Genomic DNA, 27392 nt, shown 5'->3' on the forward strand with positions numbered 1-27392 from the left:
TAACCAAGAGATTTTTAATTTTATTAATGCTTGCATTTTACAATTTTGAACTTTTTATTTTTACTCATGAATACGAAATAGTCTTATCACACAAGTGATCTCTCAATCTTTACGATAATGTTTCTAAGCTATTTTTGGAATAAACTAGAGATCATCCGCGTTATCTCAATCGTCACCAGGTCGTCGCTGATAAAATTTTACATTAAGGAAACAAATTTCATTTTTATTCCGACATTGAAAAAAAAGTTTATTTCACGATTTCAGAATAAAACTTCCAAACTTCTGATCCTCCGGCGGGATAAGTAGTTAGTCTCGATAAAAAGTCGCGTGCGAAGTTCCACCGCAACAGCCTGCTTCGATTCCCAGAAGTTGTCCAGGTGGAACGATCGAGGTCCCCCAAGATACTTTTAATATCTCAACGAGGGTAAACTTGTAGTCGTGGTCGCGTGAAATTCCTCTTCTTTTTTTTTTCTCTTCAAGGTCGAACGAAGGGCGGAAAATTGGGACTCGCACAAAGAGGAAGTGCGGGCAGGTGCAAGGGCGGATATTAGATCGATCAATCGGGAGGGTTCGGTAGAAATGAGAGAAGAGGCGACTGGAATAAGACACGTTGAGGGTGAAGAAAATGCGGTATCGAAGATTTTGTCTTTGACAGAAGCAGAAAAGGAGCCCCGTTGAGTAGTTCTATTAATAGAATTCCAGGAAGTCCTGTAGCGCTGCTAGATGGAAATACGCGATAAAGCTTTCGGTGTGCAGAGGGTCAATCACAATCCAAGTTTTTTTTCCTTTAACTCCCTTCTATCTTGTCGAAGAAAAGTTGTTCAATTTAGTTCTAACAAATTGCCTTCTTATATCTAGCATTTTTTTAATTAAACAAAAAAAGATATTATTGAACAGATTATTCTTTATCATTATGTAAAGTAAAACATGTGAAGTAAAAAAAATTTTTTTATTACGCATATTAATTATGAAAATTATAAGAAAGATTCTGACAACATTTTGAAAATAATTATAATCTTCATTAGCTTCCCAAATTACTTATACAGTAAAAGATTATAACAATTAATTTATATAATTATATAATCTTTATATTAATGTATTTTTATTATATAAATTAATAACGGTATTAGAATTAAAAATAAAAAGTACATTGTACACAAATTATAAAAAATTTTCCCAAAATTAATAACATTGAGATGAAAGATTCAATGTACAATTTCTCTTTATAATTTAGTTGCAACCTTGAGATGAGTTGTCTCATCGGCAGTTGAATTCTCGAGAGAACTATAGTGCAGACGATGCAATTGCAGCTTTTAATCTTACTCACGCTATATGCTTTTTTCTCAAGAGAGAGAGAGGGGCTCTTTCGTGAATATCTCAATAACGATCTACGTCTTAGATGCCATAAAAGACTTTGGATTAAAGGAAGAGCACTATTCAGAGAAACGGAATATCAGCCACCTAACACTGGTTGCTTGTTGCTAGCACAGACTTATCGATTCTGAGAATACAATCCCATGAAAAGAAAAAGATCCTAGTAGATATTTACGATTATATAAGATATGCATGTAATACATACAGGTGCTTGAAACATTTCTAAAGCCAGTACTTTGTTAATAGTTCCTTTGTATTAAAATAAGTATTAAAATACTGTAAATGTATAAATCTATACATCTGTAATAAAATAAATATTGTAAGAGTTATGAGAACGTGACATGAAATATATTATAAAATGCAAAACACTTATATAAATCAAATAAGTATAGTGCGGATGTAAATGCTTTGGACAGAGGTATATCTGTTTCACATTTTACTGGCAAAACGTAAATGTTTGCGTTAAACAATCAAGCAGAAATCAAGAACTCGCACGTTCCAGTTATATTTCTAGTTGCCAGCTCGTGAGGTTTTCTGTGTGCTTTTTTTTACCGTCCACGCGCTACAGGGTAATCCAATGTCTGTTTTATTATTCTGAAACGATCCATGCTAACTCGTCGAATAATACGATACGTGAATATGAAACGATAATATTTTTTTCTTCGATAATCCGCGAAAGATTGCAAGAATTGAATTGCGTTGTTATGGAGACATAATTATCCTAGAAAACTTCGCAGCAAGCGTTGGCGTAACACTTTGCGAAAATTGTTTGCTGAGAGTTAATTTATTTCCCCACAGGCTGCTAATTACTTAACAAAAGGTCTGCCGAGCATCACGTATCTACGCCGGTTCACTTTTCTATCCATTATATTGCTCCATGTTTATTTATTACTTCGTGAGAGGTAAAAATTACGTTTCTCGTAAAAAAAAATAAAAAAAAATGCATGCAGATTACAAGCACTTGTTTCGCATACAATCACCTTTATTGCAGTGATCATCAGCTCTTTTCATTCTCCGTTCTGTTTTCCAGATGTTCTCAGAGATTGTAAAATTAAATTAATTTTTGCAAAACTGAAAGTTAATTTTTAACGTTTATGCCCAACGACTAATTCGTCTGGAGAATCATTGAAAATACTTTTTGCGACGATCGAAACGAGAGCTAATTTGAAGGACAAAAGAGACAGAGCCAGGATTAAACCCGATTCCCGAGCCGCCCACGACATCGAGGAACGTCATCCATGGCGAAAGGCACACATGCACGTCAGGAGCTTAAAACCGCCCCCGATGGCCACACGAGATACGCAGGGGCCGTTTATTAATACCGTATCTGTCGGAATATACGGCCCTACTGCTTTGTATAAATTAGCGCAGTGGGGCGCGCTTAACAAGCTCTGGACGAGAAGGCGCGCTCCTGAAATACGATATCGGGGCTGACCGTCCACTATAACGAGGACATGTGCCCACTTATTTCCTCTCTCGTCAGTGGGTCCGACTCGGCACGGACAAGGTCAAGACTGCATTAAGAGGTGTGAAAGATTGTTGTATGCCTTGGGCACATCCCATCTAATTTGCCGTACCTCCAACTACTAAGTATCATTGCAATCTGCGGAATCCAAAGAATATTATGCCTTTGAGAGCTGCAAACAAAATAATTATCTTTATTCTATTTTTAATTAATAATTATTTTTATTTATAATTATCTCGATAAACGTTTCTGATAATGAAACTTTTTTCTGATAATGAAATTTTCCTCGAGATTTTTTAAATCCATAAAATTAAAAATGTGTAGATTTCTAAAACTGTTAACGCATAATAAAGGTTTGAAAATTTTGCAATTATATTTCAATCTGATTAATTCCATTACTATGAATTCTTGATGAAAGTAAACGGAACGAGTAATCACCAGCCACCCTTCCCCACAAGAGGACGATATCGCTTACTCAACTTTGCGACAGATTTCAATTATTTGAACTCGTCATTGTTTTTAATGCGTCGATTTTTCTGTATTGACCGAACTCCGAAGAGACGAAAGTGAAATTAAAATTATCATCAGAGACACTTTCATTATTGACGTATTTTAAGATGTTAGATTTGAAAACAACTTGAAAATTTTAATTTTTTAAAGAAAACACGCGCACAATTTACTCCCGCAAATCCTAAGATTTGAATAAAAACGAACCAACGATAAAGATACCGAGGAACAACGCATTTTGTTTGAGCGTACGATTATGAGGCTTTATCCTTGAGAGAATCCCTGTAGAGAGAGAGAGAGAGGGTGTGAAATATTCACGCTCTCTTAAGAGGTGAATCCTGAGGGATAGAAGATCTTTCCTAAGCGGACTATTTCAACGCCTTACGATATCAAGCAGATATTCTGCTATCGTAGTGCCATGCCTTCGCGTGGATTCATTATAAGAAAATCCTGACTTAAGTATAATAGAGGTGCTAAGATGAAAGAGAATACAGCTTCAAAATTAATGCTTTCGCTTAATGCGCATATTTAAATAAATGTCCTTTTTAAGTGTATTTTTTTCGTATAAATGGATATTATATGGACAAGTTAATCTACGTATGCAAATTAATCTACATTGATAAATTATAAAATGTATTTTAAACACTGATTGATTTTAATTTCATGCACTTATATTAATTTAAAAATTTGAGATATTTGTGCTTTGTGCTCTTTATATTTATCAATTTAACACTTGCTAAAAAGTACATAATTTACGTATTAAGTATGTAATCAATTTATTAATTTCTTATATTGTATAATCTGTCTTAACTAATTTTAAAAAATATTATATCAACTTACTAACATACATTTTAAAAAGTTTTTATTTTAAGTTTATAGTTTTGCAAAATTATTAGCTATTTATAAGATTACTTAACATAGTATATGTATGATGAACCAGGTCACATGTGACTACTTTATTGCTCTCGGGACCAGTAAATTATAGCTGATGATATACAGAAATGTTCGTGCAATCTATTTTATTTTAAATATAGCATCCCGTGTGCTGTTAAGAATCTTATCGTTTCAGTTTCAGCCTTCTTATCGCCGCGTATAGTTGACCTGAAGAAAACGACAAAGGAACGTAATTTTACAACAGGCAACGAAGAGAAATTATTAAATAACAATTAAACAAGTAACGAGTCGGTAATCAGGTACAGTCTTGTTAATGTCATGAGACACGTCTAACTTACCGTACAATTTCTGATGTGAATTTATTTTGACGACAAAGAAAAAAAGAAGACGTGACAAAAACAAGTATCTGCATTAGCTGTTAAATAAAAGGTTGTAACACCTCAAATTGTCTTTTTTTTAACGCAGAGATTAAAGAAGTAGAAGAGATGAATAAAACTGGCAATTATATAGATATAATAATTATATAAATATTAATAAATTATAGATTATATTAATCTTTCTAGAAATAAAAAAAAACAAAAATATAAAATTTAACAATAAATAAATAGAGGTTCAGAAAAATGTAATAATAGAAAATTAGGAAAATTGCTTACATTTCCTTCCTAATTGAAGGATTGTAATTTATAAAACGGGTCTTTGAAAGTTGAGTGCTGAGGAAGTCCGAAAGACGGGAAGTCGACGCTGATCAAATTACAATTCACAGCGTGGCGAACATGCACTCGACGTTAGAATGACGATGAGAAGAATGTCGTCGGTGCGCTTTCGGTTTCCATTACGAGGATGCCTACGGCTGGTTGTGTTCCTCCGCAGCATTTTTTTCCTCCTCGAACAACTCTTTTCACGTCCGTTTACCCGGTCTCTTGTAAAAACCCACGTTGACAGCATTATTGTCTCTTTCCGGCGACATGCCTTTGCGCCCCCGATTTAGCTACCGCACCCGCCACTTTACCTTGACCTTATATTTCTGACGGCAAAAGAAATTCAAAGAAAGAAAATTTACAAAGGCTGCAAAAACACAAGTTTCATGTAGAACAAATAGAGATGTTAATCACATGGCAGTCGATGTTAATCCAAATTAGAGATGATTAATCATTTATATATACATCTCTCTTAATTACATTATAGATACATCACTCCTATTGAAAGATTGTTATGATGTCGAGGTGTCAATTAGAATTATCGAATATTGGAAACAAAAGGAAGCAATGAAACATGAGATTATCACTTGATACCAGCTAAACTTTGCTCTAATATAAATTTAATATTTATAAAGTTAGTTTAGCGCTATATAAACCATTGTAGTTTTAAAATTGTCTATATAAATTATAATTGTTTATTTAATTGTTGCTGTAGAGAAGTCAATTGGAAGTAGTAACTTTATTTAATTCAAAGAAAATACAAAAACTAATGCAGTCTTTATTTAATTAACTTTATTCTAAGATGAAGTTGTTATTATAGGATAAAGAGTAATTTTAATTTAAATTAAGTATTATATTGTATAAATATAAAATTTCAGGGAAATCCCACGCGGTTGCTTCCAATTAGTGGGAATCGAATAGGCATGCATTTATTGATGCGTACATTTGCTTACCGATTGAGATTACACGCACGTGTGACTTGTGAGAGAAATATTTGTAGAACTGAGAGTAATCGAATTATACTGGGCTTCACTCGCATGTACGAATTACGTAATCCTTCCTCACGTCTCGGCGTAATAATTACAGAAATGGAAATAAAATTGCATACTTTTTCACGTCGTAATTAAGCCGCAATGCAGAGCGAGTCATCTAAATGCACCGCGGAATCACTTATTTAATTAAAAATTAAATTAACGAGAGAACCGGTCCATAACGTCGTCGCTTTTGATCATAAAGACATTATTAAAATGTAAAATACGAAAGTCGCTTCAGTTATTAATACGACGATTCACGAATTATGCGAGCCGTAAAAGGGAACATCGTCAATGCCGTGCATTATGTAAATGACACACAGTTTCAGTTCTTAACTATACTTTATGCACGAAGTGTTTTTCATTATGGCTTTTCTCGCGTGCTATCTTGCAGATGGCAAATAAAGATTTTACAAGAATTTTTTACTCGATATCTTTACGATGATTTGAATTTCTTTTAGTACGGCAGAATCGAAAAACAAAATCTATAAAAAATGTTTTATTGTTGTAAGCAAAGAGAAATTAAGGAGAAGGAAAATATGTTAAAATAAAAATTGTATCGTGTTCCAACGTTTCTAGACTGAATGTTTCTAGCAATCGTGTTATATTTTGTCTGAAATAACAAATTATGCAGAGAGCCTGTTTGTTCTCTCCTCTACATCTTGCAAGACAGCGTGCGAGGAAGTCAGTAACAAAGCGCACTCCGTGTGTTGCAAGTTTAATTCGAGCGACCGTGCATCGAATGTTCCTTGCGACCTGCGATACCTATCGAGGCAACTAAGATCCCTATCATCTTGGAACAATTATAGGTTTGCGCCATCACGTTGCTTAACAACCTCTCTCCGTTAGTGTCGTGTTTTCGTGGCTGCCCATCTTGATTCCAATAATCAAGCTCGCGTTAACGAGAAAAAACTATTTCTCGACAAAAAATAAGCCTTCTCGGAAAGGCATGATTTGCTAGTAGCCAAAATGGCGTCAAAAGTTATTACATTATTTTTCTACCTAATCTTTGGAATATTATCGGAATATGTCAATGCTTATAAAATTATCGCTGATAAATATAGTATAATAATAAACATATGTGTAATATGTGTAATTTATTTAATAAATTATAAATAATAAGTCAATCTGTAAACAAGATTTACGCTTGAATTTTCATAATTTTGTTATAACAAATTACAATTTTATATTAAATTGAGACATTCGTTGTACATATATGAAAATTCATAAATTAGACAGAGAATAAATATTACTTACGAGGAATGACAGATGATGAAATATAATCGGTGGATGAATAAATAGTTATATGAGATATCAAACTTAATATTAGAAAAAATCCTACATGCATGTTTGTTATATTGCACTTAAACGTGCATACGTCGTGTTAAAATTCCAATGCACCAGAGAGAGAGAGAGAGAGAGAGAGAGAGAGAGAGAGAGAGAGCGCATCGATAGCGATCGATAGTTTCGCGAGATTGCGAAACTAGGTATACACTGTACACGCGACAGTGAAAAAATCACCAGGCTAATAAGCGACTGCACGAAGTACGGAAATACAGTTTTATTTACGAATGCAAATTGCACAATATGCATTGATACATTACGATACTTTTTTCTCTTGATTTGCTTGCACTGAATAAAGCATACATTCAGCTGCCACAAATGCGTATGCAATGATAAAAGTAATTATTTAATTAATAGCTCACTCTCAATAGTTATCTATTTATTTAGAAATAATCTTTATATAAATATATATATGGAGGGGTAAAAACCACAGTGGTGTAAGTCAAATTTTTAAAAATATTTTTTCGTGTGCATAGATACAATTTATATATTGTATAAATTGAATCTATGCACACGAGAAAAAATTTAAAAATATTTGACTTACACCACTATAACTTTTACCCCTCCATATATATCTATATATATTGAATTAACCAATCAAAAACAAAATTAAATCTGAATTTGCTTATTGTTAGAGAAAAATTTCCACGTTTTTTTATATAAATACTACAAGTGCATTAAATATATTAAGTGTATTAAAATAAATGCATTAAATAAATACTACAAGTGCGTTTGCTTTATTAATATCTACTAATATTTAATATTATTAACATAAAGTTGATATTTAGGTTTATTTATCTTTAAAATGTTTTTTTAAATATAAAGCCTCATCATAGGTAATACATTTGGAAACATACACATTATTAATTACAATAGTAGTTTTATTACATAGTATTATGTTTATTACAATATTACATAATTGAACATTTATTATGTACTTTTATTACACAACTTCTCTATTTGTTATAAAAAAACCATTTTTATATTGCAACACAGTACAAGAACAAATTATTGATTTACTTAATTGAATTGTCTCTTAATTATAGTGTTCAAGAAACAGATGGATCCTTTTTCGAAAGTTTCACCGCGTTATCTTGGAAACAAAAGAATCGGAGACTCGTTGTTCTTCAGGAAGTGGAAGCAAGAGCGAAGGAACCGCCACCGCCGTCCAGAAATTCGAGTTTGACTTCGCAGCCATATCGGCTTAGCAAAAAAGAGGTAAAAGAGATTGTTTCGTCATATGCAACCATTTTTACTTATTTTCTACGTAGTACATACACAAGTTTTATTTATTTTATCAAAATTTTACGTAACTTTTCATTTTTCAAACCGTTTCTCGTGTCAATTTCTGCAAGCTATAATATTTTTTGTTTGTTAGTGTTTACTATTTTATAAATTCTGACAAAATTTTTAACGTTGTTATTAAACAAGTGACGACCAATTTTTTACATTTTCGCGCTACGACTGAATCGCGTGCGGCTTACGCCGTTACATTTAACACACGTCACTCTAGTTGCAACGGGCCTTGCATGTGGACGAGTAGTTAAGTACGTCGGTTCCGTTTGAAGTATTATTCTAAGTAGATAAAGTCTGTCGAGCCGCGCGAGTCAGACGGGCGCGCTCGTTCGCCGATCGAACTAACAGGTAGAAAAACCCGTAATGGGAGTAGGTACGTCGTCATTTCGATTTACCGACTGTAATGCGCGGATGAATAAAGCCCGACTATTTCCAACTCGACGTTCCGATTTCAAATCTCGGAACTTCGATTTTAAATCCAATCGCTCTGTAATTCCTTATATAATTGTTACTTACTAGTTGGCGTAACTACCTATTTAATAAAATTGATAGAAAATACGTTATCGAACGAAATTCAATTTGCATAGAGAGATTCTCGCATAGAGATATAATTATTAATTATATCTATGCAGAGAAATAATTATTAATTTAAATTTATACGGAGACGTAATATTAAGTGCAATGTTAAATACGAACAGTTTTCCATGTTAATAAAGATTATTTGATAGTTACACGAAAACTTGTCTCTTTATCGCGCTCTGAAAATATATAAATTCTAATAAGTTCTAAATATTATATATATTTGTAAATGTACGGATCTATGGATCCTTATGAATTTATAGATTTATATGTTTCCGGATTTGTGGATGGGTTACGAATTTAGCCGTTTTAAACTTAATGTATCCGTTATCTTCAGCGAAATATGTGTATTTCTTTCCCGGCGGGTCGCTAGATATCCGCACAATTTTTCGCACTATCGTGCTGCAAGCTCTCGACTCTCTCGTAAAATAAATATCCAAGCGGAAAAACACTTTTAAGTAAATAGCGTTTCCATGAGAGCTCGCGAGTTTTCGACGAAGTTCTCGTCAAGCTCTGCTCATCATTTTAACACACCCTTCTCTTCCGTTTTCTTTGGATACAATATTCCTGCCGTTTTCGACTCTTTTTAATTTTCATGTTCATTGTCCGTTCCACTTACGATGTAGCGTAAAGGTTGCTACGTATTATATGCTTCAAAAGAGATTAATTAGCGAAAATCCGGTGTTGTCGCTTTTGTTAATAAGAAAGGAGAGGGAATATTCTTCGTGACACACACACACACACATCGAGAATTGATATGGAACAAAAAATCTATTCTATCAACATTATTGAATTTTTTTTGAAAGAATTATTTCTAAACTATCTTTTGCTTCTCTAAATACTAATTAATTATAGCAAAATGTGAATATATAGAATAAAAATATATAATGTAATAGTTTTACTCTGACAAACATATTTTCCAAAAATTTTTTATAGATCTATTTGTTAATATTTTCTTAAAAACTTAATAATTTTTTACTATCTTAACAAAGGGTGCATTTTTATTTCACTTTATCGAATTAAACGGCACGATATTGGACAAGTTACGAGAGCGCGATGCTTCTTGGGTGTATATCCTATCTCTTGTAAAATGAGTTTGTATTCTTCTTCGTATAATGAATATCATATTGCTTTAAATTCCTGCAAAAAGGAGCAGAGAAACACGATCATTTAACTAGACAAAGGAAATCTTTAATCGTCTTCACAAACACAATTTTTTATATATTAATTATTTCTGAAAGAACTTACAGCATTTTGATATTGTTTAACATTATTGTTTTTTATAATTTTGCTAGATAAATTTTTTCTAATAATAGTAATTGTGCAATAAAATGGCAAAGCAATTTATTATCTGCGAAATATTACCAAAAAATTGGGATGTATTTTCTAGATGGAGCAATTGTACATAGAAGTTCTTTACACGATTGCGAACACTGTGGGCGCCAGTACAGGACAATACGCGCATTACAAGGAAGACTTGTATCGATACGCCCAAGAAGCTTTTGGAGTCCCGCAGGATCAGCATCGGCGATATCTCAATATTGCCTCGGAAGAAAAGGTATATTCGTTTATTAACTTTCTTCTTAAACACTGCGATATTGCCAACTGCACTTCCACAAAAATGTATCGTCGAAGTACCATTATTTGTGCCGCAGTAAAATTAGATGAAATAAAACTTTTTAACTGTTGCAGCCACCTATTGTCGTGCTAAGCGTGGTGGTGATCGAAGCCGATGGACTCGAGGCAAAGGACGTCAACGGTAGGTTCAGTCAATTCTGTTGCATTCCGAGCTGCGATTAACTTTCGAGTTACACGCGAGTGAAAATACTGACTTTCCTCTCGGAACTATTAAGCTCGGCAGCAAACAAATAACGAAACCATATTCCATGGTTACCTTAAAGACGTTAGAACTTTATCCTAATAAAATTTTAACTCAGCTAAAACTTGGTTCTATATACGAAAAAATTTAAACGCTACAGTAAAAATTGTTTTCGTTCGGTATTGTTGTTGATAGGAGATACACATTTGCTACAAAATTTACGATTAAAATATTAATCAGAAAATATCGTGGAATATAATTGGCAGAATAAATCACGTACAGACTGCACAAAGCTCTTTTTACTGAAAGAGTATTATCATGCTCTTTAGGATTCAGCGATCCTTACTGCATGCTGGGAATACAACCCGGCAACGCAGGTGCACCATTAAGCCCACAAACGAATTTATCGGCGCATTCGCCGCATACACCCCCGGCATCCCCGAGGCAAGCAATTCGCGCCCTTTCTGACGGCGGTGAGATCGAAAACTCCCATCATGAGAAACTTCGAAAGCATCACAGGTAAGTTGACGTGTGAAAGTACACGGAAGAAATGATTAATTAAATTCTCGTGCCGTATAATTACGAGAATACGTAAACGTTTTGTAAAAATGCTGTTATAATTTCTGCAGTTTTCGTTTGGCAATTAATTATTATAATAAGAAATACTAGACGATGTGAGCAAATCTTGTCACATCTAGTTTAGGATTATCCAGGAGATTTTTAATCTATAATCTCTGGTGACAGATATTGTGTTAATCGTTCGAAATAAAATTACTGCCCACGGCTATGGAAGTTCTATTTTTTATTTCTCGTAAATATGTCAATACTGTAGACGTAGAATTGAATTTTCCCCTTTGATTCGAATTATCTTCTGCTCTGAGAAATCGTTATGTATTATTGATCGATATTAATGATTGATATTAATGATGCGATTGTCGAAATGCTCTCTCGAAAATATCGTTTATTATAAAAAATTGCGCCATATCTAACGTTATCAGCGGTATGATAAATTGACGGCATGCAACTGAAGATAAATGTACACTCAAAAATAGAAATTAATATCATAGAAAGTAATGCTCAACTGAAAGGCTGAATCGCTTACAATAAGTCAATTAAGAAATATTGCTTCATGATTTCTTATAATTCTGTAAAACCTTGAATTTTTTAAATATCTATTATTAAAAAATAGATAATGTGTCTGTGTAACGATATTTTTATACTTAAGAGATTGTGCTTGAAACGATTTTATTCAGTCTTTAACTTTTAAAAAATAATCTGTGAGTTTGCGAATTATATCTGTGCGAACATATGGATCTATAGATACGCTATATGTTGGTATCGTTATAAATTTATGCATGAATCTTACATAGATTAATAGTATCATCGCGCGGTGTTCTAGATTTATGCATCTTCTAACAAAGAACGTCTAAAGCACTGTAATCGTTACTATATTTTTGGAATGACAGAAGATTACGGCTAAGAAATCAGGACATGCTAATCTAGAATATTACGAATCCGCGATGACATGTTGCATTTACCATACTCTAACTCCGACGACATTTGCGACAATACGACGCGATGTACAATGGACACACGCCGGATACAGCAAGTTCTGCGAGCGGGTGAGCATCGTTCTCCGGATGGAGAACGGGCAAGAGCATTGAGAGAGCAAGCCCATTTTGCTGTGTATCTTCCCATATTGTTCCGTTCGCCACCTGGTGGCATAAGTAAAGTGATTAATGCAGCGACAACGAGAGCGAACAGTGCGTCACCAGCTGCAACGAGACGCGCGACGTCTACGAGGTGTCGTACGCTATGTATGCCCTTCGTTAACCGCGTGAAATTCCATCCGGATTCTGCGAGAGCGGATGTAATGCTGCACATTGGCATAGAAGATCTGGAAGCCTTGTGAGGAAAACTTGAGACTCTATAATCTCCTAACAGCAACACAATTTGCTAATTAGCAACAAAATTCCAATTTCCAAGATTATTGTGTTACAATGCGGATGTGGATAAAATAGATTCGTGTACTCTGCAATTGATACAAGACAACTGTAAAATAATTCCAATGTAGTTTAAAGTTTATTTTATAAGAAAGAAAGATTTATAGAAAGTGCGAAGCTATCTTCGAAAGAAATTTTGCCATAAATCCGCCCAGAATATAAACTTTAAAGATGCAGATATTAGATTATAAGGTTGTACTATAACATTTATTTCGTTTAAGTTTTTTAAGTTTTTTACTACCGTTAATTATGTAGTACTAGGTCTCTAGAGACTTCTGTTTCTATAGACGGAAGAGGTAAGTTTGCTGAAAAAGTGAAACAACAAGATTTAGTGATCGGAGATTATTAAATGATTGGATGTTAGAACGAATTGTTGGAATGTTGGCGATTACGTTACTAAATTGTTATTAAATTGTTCATTCAAAATCAGTTTCAGGCTTTCATTTAAGCGCAAGGAGCACAGCAGGCGGGAACACCGCGAGTCTCTGAGCGGTGCTCTACCCGCGAAGTTTATACGAGCTACCTCGGTGAAGCCGCATACTTTGAGTCCGCGTTGGAACGAGAAGTTCCGTTTGTAAGCGAAAACTTTGGGGCCTAATCCCCTTGTAATTGGCTCTCGCAATGGCGATCCTTTATTAATTTAACTATTGCAAATCCGTGTACTCGTGCATAACCGTACACCGATTCCTGTTTCAGCGACATTGACGACGTCAACACGGACATTCTCCATTTGGACATATGGTGAGTTTGCGTATAATAACTTTCTATTAGATTACCGATATAATATCTTGAAAATTGTACAAAGTTTATAATAATTGCAAGGAGATGATTGAAATTTTTATGTGAATATGTGATGTTTTCCAAAATCGAACCAAGCTTTGCAAGACTGCACTGATGATTTCAGGGACCATGATGACGAGTCTTCGGTGTTTGACGCGGTTATCAAACTCAACGAAGTACGAGGTGTCAAAGGGCTCGGGCGATTTTTCAAGCAAATCGCGCAAAGTGCTAGATCCGGTAGTCAGGATGACTTCCTAGGTTGTGTAAACATCCCTCTAGTGGTAATTGTTTAATTTACAATGGATTTATTATTGAACTAGCTGAATACTCTGTGCAATAGAAATCTCTAGTATGTTGATTAATTTGAAAAAATAATAAACTCTTTAAATAATATTTAAAATCTAAAAACTGGCTGAAGATGTTTATTAAGTTTTTAACATCATGTTGAAAAGATCTTGATGGTTTTGAACCAACATTTATTTGTTTTAAATGATTGTATAGAATCTGTTTTGAGTTATATATTTTAATCTGAATAATATAATAATTACTATTTTGTGACAAGAGAATTATGTGTTGAAAATAAAATTCTAGAATATTTTTTAATAACATATTATCTTTCTAGGAGATTCCGAGCACTGGAGTGGATCAATGGTATAAACTTGAAGCGCGGACACAAAGGAGTAACATTCAGGGTAGAATCCGTCTGAAATTATGGCTGTCGACAAGAGAGGACCGCGGAACGTCAGAAGAGGATAATTGGGGCGAGCTGAGGCAACAGGAAAGGCTGTATACAATTTTCCTTAATCATGAAATGAACAAACAAGGGGTACGCATAACCCTCATAACATTTAATGAAACCCACGTTAGACTCAACGCAAAAGATGTTACATCATATATTGAACACAGTAGCAACGTAAATTTGCCCATAGTATAGTATAGTGCGTTTATTAGATATACAATACAAAATTGTGTGTTGCATGTTACATAATGCATGTTGTTATAAAATTTTAAACTGCTATCATAAAGTGTTTCTTAAAAAAAAAAAAAAGAAATAAATAGATAAGTTTGTAAATTTTATATTTTCTCTCAATATTCAAAATGTTAAATTATAGTGACACGTGCATAAAAATTATGAAGCGTTTTACAACGTATTGATTATCTCTCTAGGAATCACTAATCAGACATGTGACTTTATACGCACTTGCGGTTTTCAGGAAGACTTTATTGGAGAACTGTCGCAAACCGCGCTGACAATCTTACATCAACACGCGGTGCAAGGTGATGTCACCGAGTTGCAGCAGGCTTTGATAAGATGGGTAGCAAGTTCCCGGCAGCCCGCCGTCGACCCACGGATGCTTCATCGTCTTCTGCAGGTAACTTTAGTCATCGGAGCAACTTACATTTTGCCATCTTACATTGATGAAACTATTAAATAACAATTATAAACTTAAACTATTTCAAACTTAGGAACTTGACAATCGATGGCATACTGAAACTCTGTCGCGCGACGCAGAACAGTGTCTAGCGGATTCCTTCAATGATTTCTTGGAAGTGTCTTTGAAAAAAGTTGGGCAACATCGGGTACTGTATCCACCTCTGTATAGGCCGACTATATCGAAGCTGGATTATTTGCTTAGGTATTTTTATTAAAATAAAATAGTTTGTTACATATATATAATTGTAAACTTTACAATTTGTAAACAATAAAAACTTAATTATGATAAATTAGATGAATAAATATAAAGGTTTTGTAGAACTTTAAAATGTAATTAACATATAAAATTATATTATACGATAACAATTAATGTTACTGCAGATGTTTGGGGCTTCTCTCAAATATGAAGGCTTTCCGAACTTGCTGTCCTTTTAACAAGGAAATTCGTGGTGAAATCATTACCGCTCTTAGAAAAGGAACTCTGGAATGGTAAGTAGAGGTGTTTTGTAATAAACCAATAAAATAGCTTTTCAAATAAAATTTATCTTTTATTTTGTTTTCTTATATATATATATGCAAACATTTTTATTTGTAAATTAATTATAAATATTAAAATAATTATGGCAAGAAGATAATAATAATAGAATTATAAAAGAGTAAAACTCGAAAGCAATATGAGGCCAATCGATATATAAACATTATGCAACTTTTATTTAAGCTTAATTTTAATTTTGCAGGTACGAAGATACCAGACAACAGACAATGTGCTATGATCAAGAACCTGATCAAGACATCGATCGAGTTTTACAAGATTTTACGAACTTAGTAACTGCATTACTAGTCGATCTAGAACAGGGGCTTTTATATTACAATTGTCTCTTTGAAGGGTAAGTATTTCTGAAATCTGCTTTAGTAGGCAACATAAAGATATATATAAGAAAGAGTATAAGAAATAATCAATGCAAGGAATTTTCTTTATCAGTAAATATAAAAGTACTAAATCGCTTAGTCATTTTGTCTATTTTAATTTATATCTTTGGTAATATATGTATTTAGCAATGTTTTGTAATTAACAATGTTTTCTCAGAGTTCGCAGTGCTTAGGAAATATATTATCTTGATATAACAAAAGATCTGCCGAATTGTAACACATTAATCCTATATGTTTCAGCACGAATGGTGTGCCATATTTCTCAGCGGTTTACAAGCAACTGGAAAAACTGGTAAGAATGCAAATGACAGAAACGTTTCTCGTGAATAAATTATTAAAAAATATTTATATAAATAGATTTTTACTTGTGATTTTGCAACAATATCGCGTCAAAGACACTGTCACATAACACATCATTATTTTTTATTCACTGTGTCGTCGAGCTGGATGTGCTATGTTTGGCTTAAACGCTTTATTCGAGACGTCGATCGTGCTTGCGAATACAAAAAGATTTCATGGTGAAAAGAAGATTATTTTAATTATTCTTTTCCAAGCTATACAATCAAATTTAAGAAACACTGATTAGAATGTGTTCAAGTGAAATTCAACTGAATTTTTGGTTTTAAGCTACTGTATTGAATTGGACAAAATATATCAAAATTATTAGAAATAAATTCGGTCGACGTTTTTGCATTGAGATGACAATACATATTATTGTTTATATATAGAGTGTCCCAAATTTACGATATATTGCTTTACGGGGATATGAATGGCGATTAAAGACTAAGTATGTGTTAGATTGTAATATGTACAAAATAACGAGCATAATTGAAGAGAAATAAAAGTAAGTTGTAAAATAATTACAATTATGGTAAGGTCGCATCGGACACGCTGTAAATAAACAAGTCGCAGTGACCTGAAGGGGCCAGGTTGGGTGAAAAGCGTGACGACAAATTATAAATGTCCATCAGGTCAGCGCGATTTTACTGTACACGAGATGTTTGTCCATAGCTGGCGGAACACGTGGCGAAACACATGGAGAACACTTCCGAGGTACTTTTTTTCATCGCCACCACAAAATATTAAACTTTCTTTCTCTTTCTCTCCTGTTATTTCTCTTTTTTACTCTTGTCTCTATAGTTCTCTATCTCTCTCTTTCTTTCTATTACTTTGAATTTCCTGCATAATATAAACCTGTTGAAATCGTCGCATTTTTATCTGCATAGCCATTAAAAATATTTAAATTAATTACTATATTAATAACAATGGCAAAAAGTCATTATATTAACTATAGAATTAATTACTGCGCATAGCGTAGTTGTATTATATAAAAAAATAAATAACAAATATGATTATATGAGTATGCAGTTAAAAAATAAACGTTATCAACCCAGTAATTATTGAAAATATTTTATTGTATGTATATACTATTATATATACATTAGTTTCGAGGCGATTAATCTCTGTTTTGATTGGCAATTTAAGCTCGCGACTTTATAGTATTTGAAATTCCATATAGTTTTTTTAACACGAAGACAGAGCACACATTTTCAACTTCTACACACATAAATACAAAAAAAAAGAATACTCGCAAAATGCACAAAATGGGCAGTAGTGTACCGACTAAAATAATTCCAATTATTGTTACTATACTATACTTATACTACGAATATGAAAAATATATTTTGAAATGTTCTATTATTATTTCAAAAATCTATCTCATTAATTTTAGCATACGAATTATGACAAATACGCGCGTTCTAATATTATCTTATCATCAATGATATAGTAATTGGATTTCTCTCTGGCTTTTTTTTACGCAAGTTAGCTTCTAATTGAGTTATAAGCTCTCTTGATAGTATGGTAAAGAAAAACTATGACGCACCCTACTGCCTTATGCTATTTAGCATTTGCCAGTTCTTTACTTCCGACCGTTAGTGCATATTCCTCATGATACCCTCGAATCGCGTAGTTTTCGTGAGTAAAAATCGCAAATTGCATGCGCTCATTCGGATCGTTAGCAAAACACAGCTGCATTTGACGCGTACCGATTGCATGCGCTCGCCAATTCAGCAAATGACGCACCACTCATTTGCCTCTGTGCACTTACTTTTAGCCGCGGTACAGATATATTTCTCGTTACACATGATTGCCTGGTTACGCTCGATGAAATCAACACGTAATACATCGTTCCAGAAAGTAGGTTTGATGGTAATTATTGTTACTTAAAACTGTAGTTTTCCGAAATTACTCAAATTTGTACGTAGGTCATTTTATCATTTGCAAAGTTTAAAGTATTTAAATACAAAATAATTTGATTTTAACAATAAAATATTTTTGCTAGAAGTAAATAAATTTTTTAATATTGTATTATTTTTTGTGGTATTGCTCAAATATTGTTTATATCTTACTTGAAATTTATTATTAGGCAGGTCATCACGTATCAATTAGTTTGTCACATATTTGAATATGTTTTACATATCACGAGGAATACATTTGTACTTGCTGCTCACTGTTCAGCAAGAAATGAATAAACTAAAATAAATAGCAAATATATATTTCTAGGAAATTGTATACGTGTTTTTTTAGATAAATACTATATAAGACAATGATTAGATTTGTTAAACTATTTTTTATATTAATTATATTACTTAGTAGTACAATTTTATATACAACATATATGTTAAATTTAGGATATTTAATATAAATTCAGAACAATCAAATTAGAAATACCCATTTTAATATAATTTAATAAATAAGATTTATTTTTTAAATAATTTTTTTTGCAAAAAATTAGTTTAAATGGAAAAGTATGTGAAGAGAAATAAAAAAGAATTTAGTATAGTCAATCTTAAATTTAATTAATTAAGAATTTATAACTATGGAATTCTTCTTAAAGTAATTTATTTTTTTTGCAACACGAACAAGAATATAAAAGACACATAATTTATCTTCTTTGCACTTTCAGGAATGCTCTCGCGCATCTTCGATTTCGACATCCGACGTCTCGCGAGTTCTGATTAAATTTCTTCCGTAGATGCCATAAAACTTCGGTTTCCTCACAAAAGTTTTGCGTAACTACTGGTGTAAACTTGACTTCTACCGCGAAAAATTTTAAGCAGAAAGCTCAATCGTAAGACGCATTTCTCATCGATTCCTTATCGATCCGACCGCATTTCTTTACATCGTCAAGAAATTCTATTACACCGAGTTAAAACGAATTTAATTAATCGTAGACTTTTACAAATTCTTAATAGAATCGCGTGTCTTTTCGCTTGTACATTTATTTCACTAGATAAACGCGCTAATTATCTGGAAATTGATTATGAAAACCCTCCCGGGCAATTTGTGTACAAATGTATCGCAAGGATGAACATATCTGAAACTTTCCGAACATAATGCTATCTTCAGCTATATAGTTCTCTAAGCAGTTTACCATAAAGAGCGTAAAGACGCTCGAAAAGTTTTGCAGTGCTGACCATCTTCTGCGTGTACAGACACAACTCCCGTTTATCCCTGTTAACTACATAGCCGGGACTAACATCCGGCATCTCTCTCGAGACTTCTTTTGAATATAAAGTCGCAGAGGATCGCACGTTAGCGTGTAACACGATTTTACCACAAACACGCGAAATTGAACTTTAATAGCTTTACATATAAATTTCGCCGAGAATGCAAATCCGCTAAGGCTTGCGGTGTCTGAACGTTGCATATATAATCCAACAAATTGTTGCGCCGAGTGAAGTATATGATACTTAGCGCATAAAATAGGCCTCAACGAAATTTAATTTTAAATGCATTTTCTATGCATTATATCAGGTTAAACATTTTTCGGCAAACAGATGCGATCTGTATAAGAAGATATCTTAATTTCTCTTTCTTTCACTATTATCTTGAATTATTATATAAATATACTTATAATCCTATGATTAAAAAATATAACATAAAGAGCATAAGGATATTTAATTAATATCAAAACAAAATGTTATTAGAATGTTATTATGTGAATAATTTGTTGGAAAATATTATAGTTTATCTTATCACTATTGAATATATTTCAACGTAAAAATATAAAATAAAAATTAATATAAATTTGCAGTAAAATGTTTGTAACTGACATTTAGACAAAATGTTGGATCGTGTATGAATTATTTTACAAGCAAATATGTACACAATATTTCACAAAGAGGCATGTATTAAACTCTCTTTCAGGGTTTTATTTCACTTTTTTAGTTAAAAAAAAGTTTAGATTGTAATGGCTATTTAATTAGTTAGTTGAGAAATTTGGCGAACTTTAACACAATGCTTCAAGAATATTGCGCCAAAAAGTAAAATAGCATTGTATAATAGTATAATAGCTTAAATAAAGTAATTATTAAAAGTAATATTTTCTCCGCTTGTGCGTCTGTCTACACGATCGAACAGATCATGCTTAATTGGAACGATCACTTTTACAGATGCATAACGAGCTTGGTGCAAGGGTTACTACCGCCTGTCTGCAATTGCACGGTCAAAACAGAGATGAAGAATATGTTCTACCACCCGGTGCTGAGATAGGAACGCCGATATTCGAACTTTACCTGGCACTCCAAGACTTTGTAAAGTAAATATCTGTTATACTTGCTAATTTTTATGTCGATAAGATCACCTTTTGAAATAGATGTTAGCATATGATTATCATAATAAAATTTTTATGACTTACAATGTTTTATTTTTATAACATTAACACATAAATACATTTTGAATCATTTTAAATAACGCTTTTATCATGAAATTATTATAATTAAATACATATAAAAATAATATTTTTCAACATTATTTTTAAGTTTCACATTTTTACATTTTAAAAAAGCAACGTTATTTCTCGTTATTAATTATTTCTTGCATTTACACTGCATTTATTTTATATTAAGAAGAAGTGAAAAATATAGTATGTAACATTGTGGTTTTATATAAAATTTGTTTTTCTAGTATGAAGGAGAATTTGCCGCAATCGGACCATAAAACTCTGGCAATCTGCAAATATTACGAGTGGTTTAGACCAGCTATCGACAAATGGCTGGATCTGGCGAAACTCAAGGCAATCCAAAGAGTGCGAAGAGCCGCGGAACTCGATCGGATCTGCGCCGGGGAATATTTCGTCAAACACTGCACGTCGGCAATCGACGCCACTGCGTGCTTTTATCAGGTTCTTTCATCAAATTTTTTTACTGTCCTTATTTATTTACATTACGAAATGATCACTGTAATAGTCATGATTCTGTTATTAAAAAAATTATAATTATAATATATATTTTTTCTGATTATAGATTAAAGAATTCTGGAAAAAACTGGCATGGCCGGATCTAGTTGGATCTTATAACTTTGTATTGAAAGTTATCGATGTAAGTAATCCATAATTGTTTTTTTTTTTTTTTTTTTTATGTGAAACTCCTTATTCGCAATGGTTCTCTTAATATAGAAATATACTAATAATGAAAAAGATATAAAATGTATTATTGTATATTTTAATGATGTTGTAATACCACTGCAATAACGTGATGTCAAACCGCTATTTGCTATAGGCGATATGCAGCTCCGCGGCTTATTACGCAGAGATAACACATCAGAAACTGGTGGATAGCGGATATTATGAAGAGCAAACACCATATAAGACCACAGATGAGGTAATCGCTCAGGTAGAGATTGCTTCGCTTTAGTACACAAACAGTAGTACACTTCCTGCTTCGCAAAGTAGTTTCGCTAAACTATGAGAATATGAGATATGCGATTACAACTTTGCACGACAAGCGGAGCATGATGCGACATGTAATGCAACTTCTACTAATCCATTGATTTATGTAAAAAGCAAATAGAAAAATGTATAATATGTTATAAACGGATATATAATATGGATTAAAAATATAACTTTTATATACATATAAAGCAATTATATGTATGTATAGGTAAGGTAAGCTTCCAGCGCTTGACAGTATGGATATTGGATATCTCAAAGCATAATAAAATATACGAAAATATTATAAATAAAGAAATAATCAAAGCTTTCATAAATGAAGATTTATTTAAAAGGCATTGTTAAATATTTCGTCATGATCGTAATTTGATTCATAAATTATAACCCTAGAACGCATGTATCATTTTTTTGACCTTCTAACGCATGACTGGGGGCAATATCGACCCCACGCTTTATTTGATCGTAAAACCGGTCCTACAGAAATAAAGGGCCTTTAAACCTACATGAATTTCTTCATTTTTTAATAACGAAGAGAATGGTATGCGGTAAATTTAATTTTACTCAAGTTTAGTTAGTGAAAAATCCATTTAAAGACTCGACAATAATGTCACTCGCTAGCTCAGGAGCGTAGTTCAAAGTTCGCCTGGGGTCGAAATCGACCCCTCTCATGCGTTCTAGGGTTAAAATAATTAGGACATATATATGTTAAGAAATATATGGTATATTACTTTTATAATAAACTCTATAAATTTATTATAAAATTTTGGTACTTTTTTTCATCTTTGATAATACTGCAAGACTTATGGCGATTGAAATGTCCTTTTGCGTCGCGTGAAGGAAATATGAGGGTACTGATAATTATTAATTCGACGCTCGACAATTAATTGATAATTTATTCCGTTTTCAGATGTGCATAGCTGTCAATGGTCTCGAATATGTGAGAAGATGGTTATTGGACCTAGGCGAGGAACTTCGCGTGGAACAGATTCTAACAGCTTTGGAGACTCAAGCGGGCGAATCCGTTCGAATACAATGGCGAAACACTATGATAACACCACTAGAACAAACCCCTGGACAAATGTTACTCATCATAAATCAGATAATTTTGAAAATCGGAGCAAAGGTACTCTCAGATAAAATATTAATATAAATTTAAAAAAATCAAGATTGCTTGCTTAAGTTTAAATTGGATTTCTTAAGTAATCATGCAACTCATTTTATAATTTACAACCCTGTGTTATATATTCTATATATAATTCCTTTACTATCGCAATCTCTAGATGAGTATCTCGCTGCTCTTTTCGAAAGGTCACCAAGTTAGCGCAACGTAATTTACATTCCAGTTTTAAAACGTCGCTGGCGCTTATTAGTTTGCAAGCATAATTACTGTCGCGATAATATCGCTGTAACTATTGGTAGCTATGTTAACAAACGCGTATTGAAAAGCTGCAAACTATAACTTTCATCCTAATCATACTGTAGTATACTACACGCAACGAAAATATACCTATAATGGAAAATTTTCAAAGGAACTATCCAGGTAGCAAGTTGACTTTACTTACCAATATTTTGACGTTAAAATGACGACAAATAATGTTAGCTACCTGGACAATACATTTGTTCGCAATTATATAACAATAATTTTATTTTATCTGTTTTATATAGATGAGACCACCTCTGAAAAAGGCGATGTTTCATTTGGCTTGGTCTCCTGACAGTTTACCAACTACAGAAGCAATCACACCTCTAGTAGAATACCTGGATGTTCATCTAGTAGCACTTAACTCGGCTCTGCTAGCCGCAAATTTCAATCGCGTTCTGCAGGATATTTGGGAGGTGGTCCTTAGTGAATTAGCCAGTCAAATGGATGGAAATGCCGAAGTAATTATGCCTTTGTCATAATTGCATGAATATTAAACTTTTTTCTGATAAAATTATTATCCTTTATATGATAAAATAATTTTGACGATATTTGTATGTATTGTGACACATTTCTAACTCAGTATATTTGTAAGTAATCTAAATTACACAAACGACAAAATAATGACGAAAAATATTACTACTTGCAGGATAAACCAGTGATGTTTTACGAGAGATTGCACGAGGCGCTTGACTTATTAGTAAGATTCTTCAACGCTGACGATAAGGGCTTGCCTTTAGAAGTATTACGTCGTCAGAGTTTCATGAACGCGGAAGAGCGTCTTCAGTATCATAAAATGGACACGACTTTCTTGATCGATCGATATTATCAACAACGTCTTCTGGTATATAATATGCGACATCCAAATTAATTAGTCAACTAAGTACAATTATTTCTTTTATTTTAAATAGCAAATGGCAATATTTTGTACAAATATGTTTAAGAATATTCTTTTCTTTAAAAATACTCTTTTTAATACTTCTTGCTATGCAAATATGTTGTATAGAAAAAATTGCCTTAAAATGTTTATATATATATGGCACAATGTTTAATTGCTGAATGTGTGTGTACTATATCTCTAATTACAAATAATATATCTATGTGTTAATTTTTAGGACCAACTTAACACAACTAGCTACGAATATGGAATTCTAACAGTACGAGCTTATTTGAATCACGATTCTCTTTGCATCGAGGTGATAAGTGCCAGAGATGTCATACCATTAGACCCGAATGGATTCAGCGATCCCTTCGTGATAATCGAATTATTACCACGACGAATGTTCGAGCATTGCGCCGAGCAACAAACTAATGTCAAAAAGAGAACTCTAAATCCCATGTTTGACGAGTGTTTTGAATTGTGAGTTTATTACATTTTGAGTTATAACAATATTTAATATCAATAATAGAACAAAAAGTATTCACACATATGTAAAAGTAATATCTTCAAGAAGTTTGTTATCTAATTTACTACTTGTTTTGCATGATGTAATAATATTTTAATTCTATTAAATTTATATTATAAGATAACATTATCTTGATTTAAATATCAGATAACAATTGAAAAAATATATTTAGCTTCAATAAATATGTACACATATATACTTTTTTCAGTTCGGTGAGTGTGGAACAGTGTCGTGATCCTAATGCGATGGTTCTTTTTACGGTAATGGATCACGACGTTCTCACGGCGAACGATTTCGCAGGCGAGGCTTTCCTAGGACTCAGCACTATTCCTGGCGTCGTCGACACAAACACCAGCATAGACAATTTCCACGGCCTCAAGCATCAGGAACTACCGCTTATGCACCAAAAAAATCGGCGTGAGTGAATTAATCAAATTTTGTAATTGGAAAAGTTAATGAAAATACATGAATTTATGAATTTCTGAAGTCCACTTAAAATTTCAGAATAGAAATAACACGTTACTAAATTTATAAGTCTAAGAATCGAAAACTTTCTCGATCTGCATATAGATCTATGATAGGAAATTATGTAAATACAGAATATTTTAAATTATAAATTTATCTTATTTTAAGATATTCTATTTTAAATCTTTTACGTGACTAGAAATTGAATAAATGTATTTAATATTACAATATCATCAATTTATTTTTTATAAATAATCTTCACATTGTAACTTCTACATCGATGCTTATATCTCTTGCAAATTAAATATGCCTTTTGTTCTAGATCATCCGATTCTCCAAATATTGGAAACCCGAGTCGGCGACAAGATGGCTCTCGACTTTGTGAAGAAGCAGAAACAACGATTTGCCACGACGTAAGCGTATTACGTATTGAGAAAAGAGAAGGAAAAAACCATGGTGATTGCATCGCAATCGCTATCAAGACTTGTACACTAATCTTAAGAGTCAATGAAGAAAAACTGAAAAGAAAATGGAAGAGGAGAAAGTCCATCCCTGCGATATATCGTCGATTATCACTTTCTCTCTCTCTCACGCACTCTACCTTTCTGCCTATCTTTCTACCAGCCTTCATCCAAAGATTCGCCAGATCTATTTCAGTGTAAATCGTGTTGAATATAATCGGTGTTGGGTAAAAAAAAAAAAAGAGAAGAAAGAGAAAAAAAGGGAAGGCGTGGTGAAAGAGGATCGAGAGAAATATATCAAAACTATTTTTGTGTCGAAGAAAAGATGTGTAGAGCAGAACGACGCAGCACACAGGAAACAGTAAAGCACATTGGTGTGACGTAGTTAAGGATAAATGTTTAAAAGCCGTCTCGTCAGGCTCGAAGCGACACCGGAGCGACCGTAAAGTTCTTTATCTTACATTTTTTATACAGGGTGGTTTAAATATTTAAATTCTTGCGCGCGTGAGTTTAAGGATCCTAGCAAAAAGACACGAGTGTTCACGTTTTCGGATAAACTAAAAAGACGAGCCTTCCCTTCGCGGTCGCGCGACCTGGTTTTCGTGTGTCGAGTATCAATTGTGAATAGAGATCGGGGTTTCCATGATAAAAATATAAATATATGCGATATATACATGATGACTTTCTTTAAATCGAATTATTTTCACAGCTTCCATAAAAGAGAAAGTCATCGAGGCTGCTCATGGAAACTTCCGCCTTGATTACGTAGAATTGATTCACGATAAAATTGGGAGGAAAATACAAGTCTCTTTACTATCCCCTTAAAAATTTCCATTTTTTATAAAAATTATGTAAAATGGTTAAGTTTTAGAAATTTCTTTTTCCTTCGGGCAATGCAAAACACACAACGAATTCTAATATTAATAACTAAAACTTAGATATCAATTACACTAATCAATTGTTGATCAGAAATAAAATATACCATTAATGCATACATAAAATCAGAAGCATGTCGAGTATTAATACTGTTTTCTCAAAAATTATTTTTAACCGCATATTTTTCAATCAAGTTAAAAATCAAATTGTTCTAATACATTTCTAATAATCCAAGTAAAATGCTTTTCCTCCCCGAAGGGCAGCCGCGCCGCTTCAGCGTCGCTTCGACGGTGCGAATCAAGCCGAGAATGTCGATATACGATATTTTTCTTACTCGTCATTGGCTAAAGCCTGTTTCTATCTTTTCATCATCTAATCTCCCAAATGACTAAATTATCAACGCAGCTTTTCTCGCCGGAGCCGTTTATGCGACAAAAACAGAGACGCTTTTATGGGAACGCTCCACTCTGTGATTTCTTCAGCATCGAAAGAAAAGAGTGAAATTTGAGAATGTATCAGAGGTATGAGAGAATTCGACTTTCAGACGTAACTATTATTAAAAATTGAATGTACGTTTCGCTTGAAAAATATTCTCTGTGTCGCCCTACTAGATTTTTCTATTAAATTTATTTTGCTAGTACACAACATGCAATTCTATGTAGTCTTTCTATAACTTTCCGATGCGATGCTGACGAATTCTTCGTGATTAACATTAAAGTATATGTTAAAGCACTCGTAATAATTGGATAAAAAATTGAAGTACAATCTTTTCTTTATCTTGTTTGATGAGTCAAATTTTAATCTTATTTATGCCCCTTTTCACCAACGTCGTTTAACTTGCATGTTAGTTCAATTCACTCTTTGTCTCTTTCTAA

At 33.0% G+C, this 27392-nt stretch overlaps 1 protein-coding gene across 4 annotated transcripts in view; it reads left to right on the forward strand.

The window, feature by feature from the left end:
* The window catches only part of LOC112455672 (BAI1-associated protein 3), a 73217-nt gene extending 47252 nt beyond the window's left edge, over nucleotides 1-25965 (forward strand). The window contains exons 4-27 of one of the 4 annotated variants that reach the window (XM_025017735.1): nucleotides 8360-8531; nucleotides 10579-10746; nucleotides 10881-10947; nucleotides 11337-11526; nucleotides 13441-13584; nucleotides 13707-13751; nucleotides 13915-14071; nucleotides 14413-14616; nucleotides 15005-15163; nucleotides 15258-15427; nucleotides 15607-15714; nucleotides 15963-16112; nucleotides 16396-16447; nucleotides 17167-17208; nucleotides 20613-20758; nucleotides 21127-21343; nucleotides 21465-21539; nucleotides 21720-21833; nucleotides 22797-23012; nucleotides 23555-23770; nucleotides 23959-24153; nucleotides 24425-24669; nucleotides 24924-25132; nucleotides 25503-25965. In XM_025017735.1, coding sequence (XP_024873503.1) covers nucleotides 8360-8531; nucleotides 10579-10746; nucleotides 10881-10947; nucleotides 11337-11526; nucleotides 13441-13584; nucleotides 13707-13751; nucleotides 13915-14071; nucleotides 14413-14616; nucleotides 15005-15163; nucleotides 15258-15427; nucleotides 15607-15714; nucleotides 15963-16112; nucleotides 16396-16447; nucleotides 17167-17208; nucleotides 20613-20758; nucleotides 21127-21343; nucleotides 21465-21539; nucleotides 21720-21833; nucleotides 22797-23012; nucleotides 23555-23770; nucleotides 23959-24153; nucleotides 24425-24669; nucleotides 24924-25132; nucleotides 25503-25597 — 3556 coding nt within the window. In that variant the 3' untranslated portion in view covers nucleotides 25598-25965. The remainder of the gene's footprint in view (nucleotides 1-8359; nucleotides 8532-10578; nucleotides 10747-10880; nucleotides 10948-11336; nucleotides 11527-13440; nucleotides 13585-13706; nucleotides 13752-13914; nucleotides 14072-14412; nucleotides 14617-15004; nucleotides 15164-15257; nucleotides 15428-15606; nucleotides 15715-15962; nucleotides 16113-16395; nucleotides 16448-17166; nucleotides 17209-20612; nucleotides 20759-21126; nucleotides 21344-21464; nucleotides 21540-21719; nucleotides 21834-22796; nucleotides 23013-23554; nucleotides 23771-23958; nucleotides 24154-24424; nucleotides 24670-24923; nucleotides 25133-25502) is intronic. The other 3 variants (XM_025017736.1, XM_025017737.1, XM_025017738.1) reach the window with 3 other exon arrangements.
* The last annotated feature ends 1427 nt before the right edge of the window (nucleotides 25966-27392 follow it).

Source organism: Temnothorax curvispinosus, unplaced genomic scaffold (genome assembly GCF_003070985.1).
Source record: "Temnothorax curvispinosus isolate PA1 unplaced genomic scaffold, ASM307098v1 QBEX01006321.1, whole genome shotgun sequence".
Lineage (NCBI taxonomy): Eukaryota > Metazoa > Arthropoda > Insecta > Hymenoptera > Formicidae > Temnothorax > Temnothorax curvispinosus.